Source organism: Malaya genurostris, chromosome 1 (assembly GCF_030247185.1).
Source record: "Malaya genurostris strain Urasoe2022 chromosome 1, Malgen_1.1, whole genome shotgun sequence".
NCBI classification, from domain to species: Eukaryota; Metazoa; Arthropoda; class Insecta; order Diptera; family Culicidae; genus Malaya; species Malaya genurostris.
Genome location: NC_080570.1, coordinates 43,234,896 through 43,247,569, shown reverse-complemented (window position 1 = coordinate 43,247,569; position 12,674 = coordinate 43,234,896). Strand labels below are relative to the sequence as shown.

The 12,674-nt window shown below is 33.5% G+C and overlaps 1 protein-coding gene across 1 annotated transcript; it reads left to right on the top strand.

Annotated features, from left to right (window-relative positions):
• Positions 1-608: 608 nt before the first annotated feature.
• Positions 609-11,809, top strand: LOC131425790 (uncharacterized). The gene is made up of 2 exons (XM_058587951.1): positions 609-1,020; positions 11,436-11,809. Exons 1-2 carry the CDS (start codon positions 609-611, stop codon positions 11,807-11,809), a joined length of 786 nt encoding a protein of 261 aa, XP_058443934.1.
• The last annotated feature ends 865 nt before the right edge of the window (positions 11,810-12,674 follow it).

The following is a 12,674-nucleotide window of genomic DNA, read 5'->3' as shown; positions in this document are numbered from 1 at the left end:
TGTTTTCTGTTTTCTGTTTTCTGTTTTCTGTTTTCTGTTTTCTGTTTTCTGTTTTCTGTTTTCTGGTCTCTGTTCAGTGAGGTGTTCGCGCGGACTATCTTGCTTTATTTAACGACAAACAGTATAATTGACCTTCTCCGATGTGCTGGTAATTTCACCAAACGGAGATACAACCGCAGCTGCTGCTACTGCTGTTGGACAAAATGAAACAATTAAACTTCCACACTTCTACTCTTGATCAAACTGGAAAGTTAGCTAAAAACACAAGCTTAAAAGGCCTGAAATCGGTTTTTGCGGTTGGTTTTCCGTTTCCAATCGGAACCCCGATTTTTCTTTTCTTTCTCTCGTTTCACCGGTAGTCGAGTGGAAAATTTGCTCTGATCTGATTCTTGAAACCCGGTGCAGCGAAATGCGTAATGAATCTGTTGCCCTTTTCTTGTGTATAAATGCACTGCTCCCGACGCTTCAGCGACCAGTTGCCCGTTCAGGTAGAGAAGCTGAGCAGCTAGAAAAAAGTTTCGGCAGTTCAATCGAAAGTTTGGGAGTGAGTGAAAAGTGAATTCTGTGGAAGTTACTGTTCTTTGCGCGGTCGCTGAACCAGTGTCGGAATGAGAAAAGCCACGGAACGATTAGTGGTTGTGCTTTTCTGGGTGGGAATAGCAAACTGTGCGGATGCGACTTTCGGTTTCAAAGATTGTGCTGGATCGGAAAGCATCTTGACTTGTTATGGTTCAAGAATAGTGCAAAATGTAGTGAAACGATTGTCGTCGGAAAAGTCTCTAAAACTGATGCCCGGAGTTGAGATCGTATCCGTCAATCACAACGACGACGGGCCGGATCGAACAGTCAGTAACGAAATCAGTAACGAACGTGAAGGAGTCCTGGAACGGATCGGAAGATATCTTGAAAACCACGCTCTGAAGATCAACTTAGGTGACGTAGTGCAAAGAAACTTGATTCAGGATGTGGTGCGGTCATCGCTGTCAACGGTCCACCGACAGTTGGCTGAGAATTTTGAAGGTAATCGTGGAAGGAGTGAGTGGCCTAGAGCATAGTTCTTAAAATTCGTTTTCAACTCTCATGAAAATCGAATTTCAAATCTTAGCCTGCTTATTAGTTTATTCTTGATACCCATCAATGAACTGGTTGATCTAACAGAACATGGCATACCGAAGCGGTTTGAAACTTGGACTACGAAAAATGCAACCGCCATAATAGAGATACTATCAGTTTTTCACCGTTCAAAAATTCAACACATCATTTATCAATTAAGAAACAGCAAACTTTTTAATTACGTTTCTTACCAATTGAATGGTTATTAATTACTTTGAAAGATGCGTACAGCTTTCTCCGTTGGGTAACGCAACTACAAAACACGTGGCCACAATTTTTTGGGGGCGAATCTGTGGCATAGAATAGAAATGAAATCGCATTTCTGTTCACGTAGCTGGATAAGAATTTCTGGCACAACAATCAAAAACATAACGTTTATCATCCGGGCGTCAATTATTGAATTTATACAATCCATTGCTGTTCAGGAACCGGTTTCTTAATATTCCAGGGTTGGATGTGAGTTCAAAGTGTTATTTCAATGCAATGTTCTGTTGTTTAGAACTAGGTCAGGAAATTATTGCTTCCTGCAATAAGTTCCAATAATAACTAGTACCAGGTTTGTTGGATTACTCGATCTGTTATTTCAGGTCAACAAAATTAAATTGCATTTGTCGAGTATGGTGATAGTCGGAAATATTGAATATGTAATTACTAAAAAAAAATAGCAAAAATATATGATATTCCAATGTAATACATGAAGGCTGAAAAGTCATTATCTGTGATTACGAACTGAGATCTTGGTAATGTAAATCGTCACAACTAGTGCTACGATCCTATTGACACTCAAAAATTCTTTAAGGTCGGAGCTCTAGTAAATGACAAGTGACTTGAAAAGACCAACGTTCTCCTATACAATGAACCGCCAGCTTCGAGCTGTCATAACTCAGCTGTTTTTAAATGATTTTCAATAAATTTTAAACCCTTGAATTTTGTGAGGTTCGTAGATTGATCCAAAAACTTTGTAGGAGACGATTGGTAAAGGAAACCCAATGAAAATTTGATTTTTCCCGTTCCAGGTTTTTTTTCACGCGCCCAATATGCCCTATCTGCTTTCCTATTTTCGTTCCTTTGGCATAAACGTCGCATAGAAAATATTGAACACTTCAACTTTACCGAGTCATAACTTTGTTGTTAGTAAACTGATTTTCGAAATTGGTTCATCATTGGAAAGGTACTAGTTCCAGAAATAAAATGCCCTGAAAAACCGAAAAAAGGGTAGTCTACTCAAAGTTATAATGAAAACTGTAGATGGATGACTTCAGAAAAGGTGAGGCTTTTTACAATGATCGAAAATATCTCGAAATACAAAGCGATGACCTATATATTTCGAACATCATTCGATTGCTAGTGATATCAGCTACAATTTGCGCCCAAAACCTTAAAAAAATGATCAATTTATAAATATATATGAATTTTTAATTTTTGTTCACATGTTTGTATACAACTCAAAAATTAACGCGATGATATGTACATTTTTCAGCTCAAAAATATTGGAATCATTACCAGAAACAATGTATTGATGACCAAAATCATATATCCGTTTCAAAGAATCTATATTGGAGAAATTTTGCCAAACAAATTCAAGTCAAAAGTTGATTAAAATTTTATGACATATATTTTTTATTATTTTAGTTGGAAATTTATTATGAACAAAATTTACAAAAAAAAACTTGGATTTCACTGACAATCTTAAAAGATTTGGTAAATATATAATTATATTTTTGTATTAGACAAAAGATCTAAACAATTTTTATGCACAACCCAAACGCAATTGATAACTAATAAAATTCTGATTTAGTTCTAGGTTTTCTGTAAAATCTCAAAAAATCGGTAGAAGAGCGGAAATTTCAAAATTTTCGATATATATATATATATATATATATATATATATATATATATATATATATATATATATATATATATATATATATATATATATATATATATATATATATATATATATATATATATATATATATATATATATATATATATATATATATATATATTACTTTTCAACGTTTTTGAAAATCAATTGATTTCATTTGTTTCAAAGAGACGTAGAATTTGAATTTTACTAATACAATATATTTTGTGACAACACAAATATTTTAAATAACTTCAAAGGCTTTGTACAATAATAAATAGAACGTAATATTATATGAATTTAATATATTAACCCATGGCAAAAGAAACCAACAATTCAAAAATAATTTATTGCTTGATTTTTGTTTTACAAGCAATTAAGAACAAAAACATATATCTTAAATTTTCCGCTATCCTAAACGACATCAATAATAATCGATAGAATATTGAAATTTAAATTTCACAAACTTTCGGAATGTATAGAACTTGAAAATTATTTGAATTTTCTATTATTAAATCCCACTTGAAAATCTATCATATACTTGTTTACCAATTCAGAAAAAGTAGAATTACGAATTTAGCACAAAAAATCTCACGAAATTAAGTAAAACCTGTTTTTATCCACCTAATGGTGTAATGATGCCTTTCTCATATCAATATAATGGTGAAAGTTTGATAATTTTCCATTTTGAAAAATCACCACACAATTTTTTTTCAATTTCAAATATCTTAAAATTGGCTGAAACGCTAAGATCTAGTGTCGTCTAAAAATTTTTTTTTAAGAAAAATTCACCTAAATCGGAAATTTATTTTTTATGTAAATACTTTAGAATTGCATGAAACGGCGAGATAACACCAGATTTCGACGTTCGATGTCGGAAATCTTAAAAATCAAAATCCCAGAGAGTCGAAATTTTTCAAAAAAAATCGAGATGACTCATGATCTCGACGTTCAACGTATAGGGAAATTCAACCGTTTAGTGAATCTGGAGGAGGTGTTCAAACGCTTGCTTTTAAAGTCAGATAATCTTTGTAATAGTATTATCAAATAGACGTGAGTGAACTTTATCTTCTCGAATATGTGATGTGATGTGATGTGAAGTGAAGCCACCATCAGTTCAAGGACTTGCCAGTGGATGCGGGTAGACTTACAGTAGCCCCGATATAACTCATCCATTCACCTTCTTACTATAGCTGTTACCGAAAAGCGAACAAAAAGGGTTGGGCGGATACGTAAGTAGAGTCACTTACTCGTATTCCGCGGGAATAAAAAATGCTCTTCCAACCATAATATCCAGTGCATGGATGAAGCATATCGCTATACATGCTTGATCCCGCCTGATGGTTTGTTGGAGAAGGGCGCGTCAGACTCATGTCAAACCTTCAGAAGGAAACAAGTTTCCTTCCAGTGACTTGGGCTGGCTATCCACAATCCCTCGTCCAGTCATCAATTCGTCCGATGCCCTGATGCTCCCTCCTCTTTACGCTCCCGTGCAAAATGTTTTATATTGATAAATACAATGAAACATAGTGTAATGAAATTAATATAACATAATGATATAATAGATTACAAAATAATATAATATAACATAATATAATATAATATATTACGAAACATGATATAAAATAACAGTTAATGTAGAATGTCAGTTATGCTCTTCTATCTTCGCAATACTGCAGGAAGTAGAATATTTCTCTTCTAATAATAATAATAATATCTACATCTATAAAAATAATATATGTTATTATTATTGATGACAAATTAATAATAATAACAATATATATAATTATGAAAATAACAATAAAAAAACAATATAATATAGTACAATGAATTATGTAACAAATAATAGAATAAATAAAATGATATGTTGCGATATTCTATGATATTATATTACTTGAATTTATATGTCATTTCTCATCCTCTCATTCTGCCATCAACGCATTCCATAGACCATTTGTCACCACAGACACACGTGTAGGCATGAAACAGGAACCAGTGAGAACCAAGCTCACCTTGTGACGACCTTGATATTTAGTTGAAAGTTACTTTAAAAATGATAACTTATAAGGAAAACAAATTTATATTTTGCGCAGAGGTACGTAGTACTACTCATAATGAACCCTATAATATAATATAATATAATATAATACAACATAATGCAATACAATATAACATAATATAATAGAATACAATATAATATAATATAATATAATAAAATATATTATAATATAATTCAATATAATGTGATATAATGCAATGCAGTATAATACCATACAACATAGTATATAATAACATAAAATAGTGTAAGACGATAATATATGAAATAATATGCTACGATACGATATAACAGTTAATGTCGCAGTGTAAGTTACGCTCTTCTAATAATAATAACAATAATAATAAAAATAATAATAACAAAAATAATAATAACAATAATAACAATAATAATAATAATAATAATTAATATAATAATAATAATACATGATGTAATAAACAACAGAATTATATGTTGTAATATACTATGATAAACACTGCATTTTAGGATGGGCTTCAACCTACAAGCATTTCGCACCCTCTCATTCTGCTACTAACGCAGAAGGCGATAGCACCCAGTCGACGCCGTTCTATTGACCAAATGTCATCATAGACGCTCGGGGAGGCATGAGATAGGGACTTGTGAGGACTTAGTTATCTCACCATTTGACGACCAACTTTATCTTCTCGAATATGCACCTGGATTAGTTTTAACACTCTAGAAGACAAAAATACCATATTTATTAGAATTATGATAGAGTATTTTCCAAGTAAAAAACCCAATGTTTGAACACAATTTAATTTTTTTTTAATATCTCCTCCGCCTTTTGTTTATAAACATGCTCGAAAATATTTTCTGTCAAATGCAAGAAATGGATTTTTTTCATTTGTCTCAATGTTAGATATAGCAGTTTAAAAATAACTAGTTTTGCTCATAACTTCGGTTCAGAAAACGCTACCTGAATGCACCAGTCATTAAAAAATTGGTTTTAACAAACTCTAAAAGATGTTTAAAAATACCTTACACGAAAAGTGAAAAATAAAAATGCCAGAGCAAAAAATCTGATTTTTAGAGGAATATCCTAAGCTGCTCTTTAAAAATAGCTGTAACACAAAAATCGTTGCAGATACCAAAATGGTGGCTTCAGCCAAGCTGCTCGATATAAGTTTATCTACAATTTTGCTGAAGGATGCAGTCCTCTATCTCAACATACCCGGAAAATAAGTTTTGGATCACCTTAATAATAAGAGCCACCCTAATACCATGTACATCGAATTATGGCTTATCTTTAACTGATCATTTATTTTGAAGACATCATAGCTCTAAAGTATAAGGCCACAAATGTTTTTGTCCCCCTAAACTGTGGATCCGGACAACTATGCAGTGCAATATAACTTGGTAATTTTAAAATTTCCGATCTTCTACCTATTTTTTGAGATTCTACGGCAAACCTAAAACAAAATCAGAATTTTAGTAGTTATTAATTGCGTTTGGGTTGTGCATAAAAATTGTTTAGATTTTTTGTCCAATACAAAAATATAATTATTTTTAGAGTTTAGGTATATTTACCGAAATTTTTAAGGTTGTCAGGGAAATCCAAGTTTTGTCGTGAATACGACTTACTTTACTATGGGGTGCCTTTTCGAAATTTACCCTCTAAAAAAGTGATAAGTTTTTGATCGTGAATATCTCTTGTTGTATCTAACGAATCAGCATAATTTTTACTACACGCCATCGGAAATATGATCACAATTTTATGATAAAATTATCAGTTGTGAGACATAATCTCAAATAATTCAAAATTAAACTTTTCTGAAATGTTTGATATAAAAAGTATCAAAGGGGATAATCCATAAGGCGCGTTTACCTTGCTCGTATTTTTAAAGCTCATAGCTCAGTGATCTGTGAAAGGATTTATATAATCTAACTGCCAATAGAATCGAAATTTTTCACCTTAAACGTGTATAGCAAAAACATTGAAGTATTTCAATAGTACACTATTGAAAAGCCTGTCTCATTTGACCCATGTCAACACCAGCCAATCAGAACGCGTTCTGAGGAAGAGAACAAAATATCTGCTGCTGTACAACAAATCGTTCGAGAAAAATGTTCCGAAAAGAGGAGAATATTGTAGTGAGTTCCTCAATTTGGTTCTTCTGAATGCTAAAAACGAACCCCCACAGCATATTGATAGTTTCTTTCAATAAATTATGCAAATCCGAAATGAAATAATCGACATTAAAATTCTGTATGCGGCTATTTCTAAAGCCGTTAGGACCGCCCATTAGTGAAAAAGCTACAAACGAAATCACGTAAAAAGAAAGCTCCTAACAAAAATTGAATCAGTTTGGATTCTATCGCCACTGCGAGCAGATGTGTTTTGTGTCGTCTGCACAGCTAGTTTCGCTTTCGACAAGAGCGATTACGTCACAGCTGCCAGTCATTAGCATTGGTGAAAAAACAACGGTGGAGAGCATTACACAGAATCAGTCGTTCTAATGGCTCTGAAAGTTTTCTAAAAAGCTATTAGGATTTGTTGTTCGCAAATCGAAGGTAATTATCCTCAGTTTAGTGCAAATCAAGAACAGTTTGCTTATGTCGTTTTCGTTTTTAAATTGCACTACACTGGTGTAGCGAAAGCTGCACTGAAACCGTTCGTTTTTGCCAATTGCACTACACCAGTGCTACACTTTTTCTGCACCGATACCACTGGTGTAGCACTCATCAAAAGTTTGGTGTAGCTCTGTGCAATGGAATCATGTATTGTAGTCAATGGTTACTGTTTATGTTTTCGTCATTTTTGTTCGTTTATTCAAGCCTCAGTGTAGCACTGCACCGGTGTAGTGCAAGTTAAAAACGAAAACGCCATTAGATTTGTGCACTTTTCGCTGTGTGAAATTCACAGTAATCGAGATCAAGTGAAGCCTTCTTTGTTTTTGCGAAAAATGTAAAAAAGGGGAATGCTTCCATAATTCATACAATTGATCAACTAATTGATATTCGGAAGTGTTAAGGAACATGTCAGTTGTTTTCGTATTCACGACATCCAGTTATGTCTCTGACATTACCCACCCACCTTTTAATTTTTTTTTGTAAATTTTGTTCATAATAAATTTCCAACTAAAATAATAAAAAATTATATGTCATAAAATTCAGAAGTTTTGATTTGGTTTTGTTTGGCAAAATTTTCCCAATAACAATAATTCTCTGTATTTGTATCAAATTTCTTGAGATTTTTTGAACGGATACATAATTTTGTTCATCAATACATTGTTTCTGGTAATGATTGCAATATTTTGGAGCAGAAAAATGTACATATCATCGCTTTAATTTTTAAGTCATATACAAACATGTGAAAAAAATGAAATATTCATATATATTTATAAATTCATCGATTTTTCAAGGTTTTCTTTTGATAGTACAAGAATGGAGGTTGAGCGAAAATTGTAGCTGGTATCACTAGCAATCGAATGATGTGTAAAAATATATGGGTCATCGCTTTGAATTTCGAGATGTTTACGATCATTGTAAAAAGTCTCACCTTTTATGAGGTCATCTATCTACAATTTTCATTATAACTTTGGGTAGACAACCATATTTTTCGTTTTTTTTTTTCAGGGCATTTGATTTCTGGAAGTAGTACCTTTCCAATGGTGAACAAATTTCGAAAATCGGTTGACTAACAACAAAGTTAAGACTTGGAAAAGTTGGTGCCGCATGAATGCAGATAGGGCATATTTTAATCTTGAAAAAAGGAAAACTTGGAACGGGAAAAATCAGATTTTCATTAGTTTTTCCTAAACGATCGTCAATAATACTTAAAATAATCTACAAACTTCACAAAATTCGAGGGTGTAAAATTTATCGAAATTGGTCAAGTAACAACTGAGCTATGATAGCTCAAATTTTGCATTCCAACTATTTTTCAGGCTTGTTGCTCCGCGTAACTTTTTTAGGTTTGGTATTAGGGACACCTGCTGTCAGATTAATTATACAGCAACAATGTAAACGAATATCTTGTCTTGATGTTTCCGTGCTATCATAACGATACTTACTATTTTTTTTTATTTTATCGAAGGAATCAAAAAATTGTATAATAGACTTGCTTGAAAGCAACTATTCAACAATTGATCAAGTTTTTAGATCAAATGACTGTGACTTCTGGTTCCGGAGATATAATATTATAAGTGACGTAACCGACAAAACGCGTTGTTTTTTACCACTCGGATTTCTCAGAGATGACTGATTTCAACAAGCTTAGGCTAATTTAAAAGTTACTATTAGGCAATCAATTAGGTTTGAAGATCGAATGCCTGTAATTTTTGGTTGTGAATATATAATGACAAAGGTGGCGTAACCGACAAAATGCACTCAATTTTTACCACACAAATTGCTGTCATCTCTGCTTCTGAAGATATAATTGTCCACTTAACGCATTGTTTTTTTTCTGTTCAATTCTCTCAGAGAGAGCTAAACCAATTATAACAAACTTAGGCTCATTTGAAAGCTACTATTAAGCCATTTATCAAGTTCGAAAATGAAAGACTCTCATTTATGGTTCGAGAGAGAAGACGTAAGTGACCTAACCGAAAAAGCTCACTTTTTGCCTTTCTCATATAGAAAGGTTATGCAATCACTGTGAAAACCGACTTTTGAACCGAGGACCGGAGGGTCGAGTGTCATATACCATTCGACTCAGTTCGTCGAGTAGGCAAAATGTCTGTGAGTGTGTGTGTGTGTAACGTTTTTTTGCACTAACTTTTCTCGGAGATGGCTGAACCGATTTTCACAAACTTACATTCAAATGAAATGTCTTGTGGTCCCATATAAAATTCCTGAATATTATTCGGATCCGACTTCCGGTTCCGGTGTTATGGGGTAAAATGTGCAAAAAAATTAAAATATGTGCTCTAACGTTTCTCATAGAACTTAGGCTCAAATGAAAGGTCCTGTGATCCTATACGTAATTCCTGAATTTCATCCGGATCCGGAAATATAGGGTAAACGGGATGAAAAATTTTTTACCATCACTGAAAGGGGTGAAAAACCGCGGAAAGTTTTCTAAATCGACCTCAAATCTTCTCCAATTGATAGTTTTAATCAGTAGACGGTCAAACAAACTGATTTCGATTATTTTTTTAAGAATCGAAGAAAATTATTTTGAAGAATACCACAGTATTATGATTGATATGAGAAAGGCATCATTACACCACTAGGTGGATTAAAACAGGTTTTTCTTCTTCGCTCAAATGTCTCGCTTATGCTAAAACAAACCCAGTTCCAAACCTAACTGCTGTCAAATCCATAAACTAACGGCTCCAGTTAGAAATTAGCTGAATCGGTCGAGTGCTTCAAAAGTTATAAATTAATAAACTTTAAAAAAAATCGGAAAAATACGGAAACTACAAATACTAGAAATATTCAAAAATTATAACTCAAAAATAAAACAAAATACATCGCCAATATTTGGATTTGTTATGTAAAAATGTTTCAGTTTTAAGAAAAATAATATAAAATGACATAATGCTCATTGGTCGCAAACCATGAAAACCGTTAAAAAATTATACAATTATATACAACACAAAACTTAAACTTTACAATATTCTAATGATTTTTCCTAAAACTATAGGCACTTATCGACAAAATATATTCATAAATTCGCAGAATCGGCATCGTGGTTCAAAAGTTATGATTTAAAAAAAAATTATTTTTTGAGGAAAATCGAAAATAATCGATTTTTTATCCACAAGGACATGGTCATTTTAAAGACAAAATAAAAAGATACGGGTCTAATATTTTTCGATGGAGAAAGATTCTCCCAAATATTAAGAAATTCTGAGAGATCGCATATCAGTTTCTCATGGAATTGCTGATATACGACAACAATTAGTTACAGTGAGATCAGCTGTCTCTGATCGATAGGTGCATTCACTACGAGTATAACAGCATTATATCATAATTTTCGAACTATTTTTTTTGGGACATTGCTTTTTAAAATCGAAGCAAAGATATTGTATTCGATTTTATTACAATTATTACAATGTTCTCGATAATAGCAGCTATCGCCATCTGTGATAGCCCGGGTTGGCAGTTCAATGCATAGGGCTGGTCTTACAAGCCAGTTGTTGTATGTTCGAACCTGACATGGAAATTTTTTTAGTGTCAAAAGGACCGTAGTACTAACCATGCGATTTGGGCAATTACCGCAGAAAACTTGGATACCACAGGCGTTGATGTAGGATGCTTCCATGCACTTATGCATGAACCAAGTTTCAAAATATTAGGTATACTTGAACTTCACATAGCCATGTCAATCAATTTTTCTGGACTTATGAGACCTAAAAACACATTTAAAAATTGTAGACTACCAATTTTCTTCTTTAAACCAAGATATTAACTGCAACGTTTTCTCACTTCCAGAAGCTCGCAAAAAGGACAAGGGTGGCCTCGGTCTCGTCGTGATGATGGGACTGATGATGGGCAAAATGCTCGGCGCATTGGGCGTCGGTAGCGTCGCAATGCTAGCCATGAAGGCCCTCGGTGTGTCGATGATGGCCCTGCTGCTGTCATCCATAATCGGACTGAAAAAACTAAGCGAAAGTGGAGATCACAAGGGCCGCCAGAGTGATGTGGACATACGTGTATCCACGGCTGATCGGGCCGATCTAGCCGGTGGTTATGATTACGGATATGATCCTGCGGAGGTGATGCGTCGGCGACGGGGACGTCGACGCCGACGATCACTGGAAACGAAACTTTCGCCCTTCCGTGGTTGGAGCGAAATGCTACAGTAGGATTTTTTTTTTCGCTTTATTGTGTTTGATTCATGTTTTTAATTTATTTCATTATAACAAAAAAGCAAATATACTATAGATGCTGGATTAATGGAGGTTGATTAGATTCACGATCATGATAGAACAAAAGAAAATGAGATAAAGATAAACTTTTGATCTAAATTATATCATTCATACTAGAAACTATTCCCAATGTGTTGTCTACTATCTACAGGAAAATATGTTGACTTCTAAATCATGTAACCAGAACTTCTGATAATATTCACTCACAAATAAGTTATTTAATCAATTCACGACATCACGACGTGCTCAAGAGTAATTTTATATTTCAGATACTTTATCCCCTAGCAGATCCAAATAGTCAAAACCGAACTATGCTAGTCAATAGTCTGCTGGACAGGGATACTGATGAGTTTGGAAACGTAAAAAAAAACGATAGCACCTGCTTCCATTTTATTTCAAAGTGTTTATAAAAGTGAGATAATATGATTGATGATTCTGATTTTCTGATATATTAATTACTAAGACACGTAATAAAGTACAAGCCATACCGTGAAAACCCAACCAAGCTGGCTATCGAGAAGAATGTAAAAGTAAATTGAAATTTTCCGCACAATCAATTTCCTTCAAACTTGAACGAAACTTTTGCCAGTCTTTTAGAAACGAAGAATTTCAGACACGGACCAAAATTTATGAACAAAAGAATATTTTACTAAAGCGGGAAGCCGATTGTAGATGATTTTCCCACACAATGATCACCACCAACGCAGGGAGCAGTAGATGAATTGATTATGCTTATAGCCTGTACCGTTTGTGAGTTATTTAGTTGAACGTTATTTTACCGGAACGACAAACCGGAGACTCG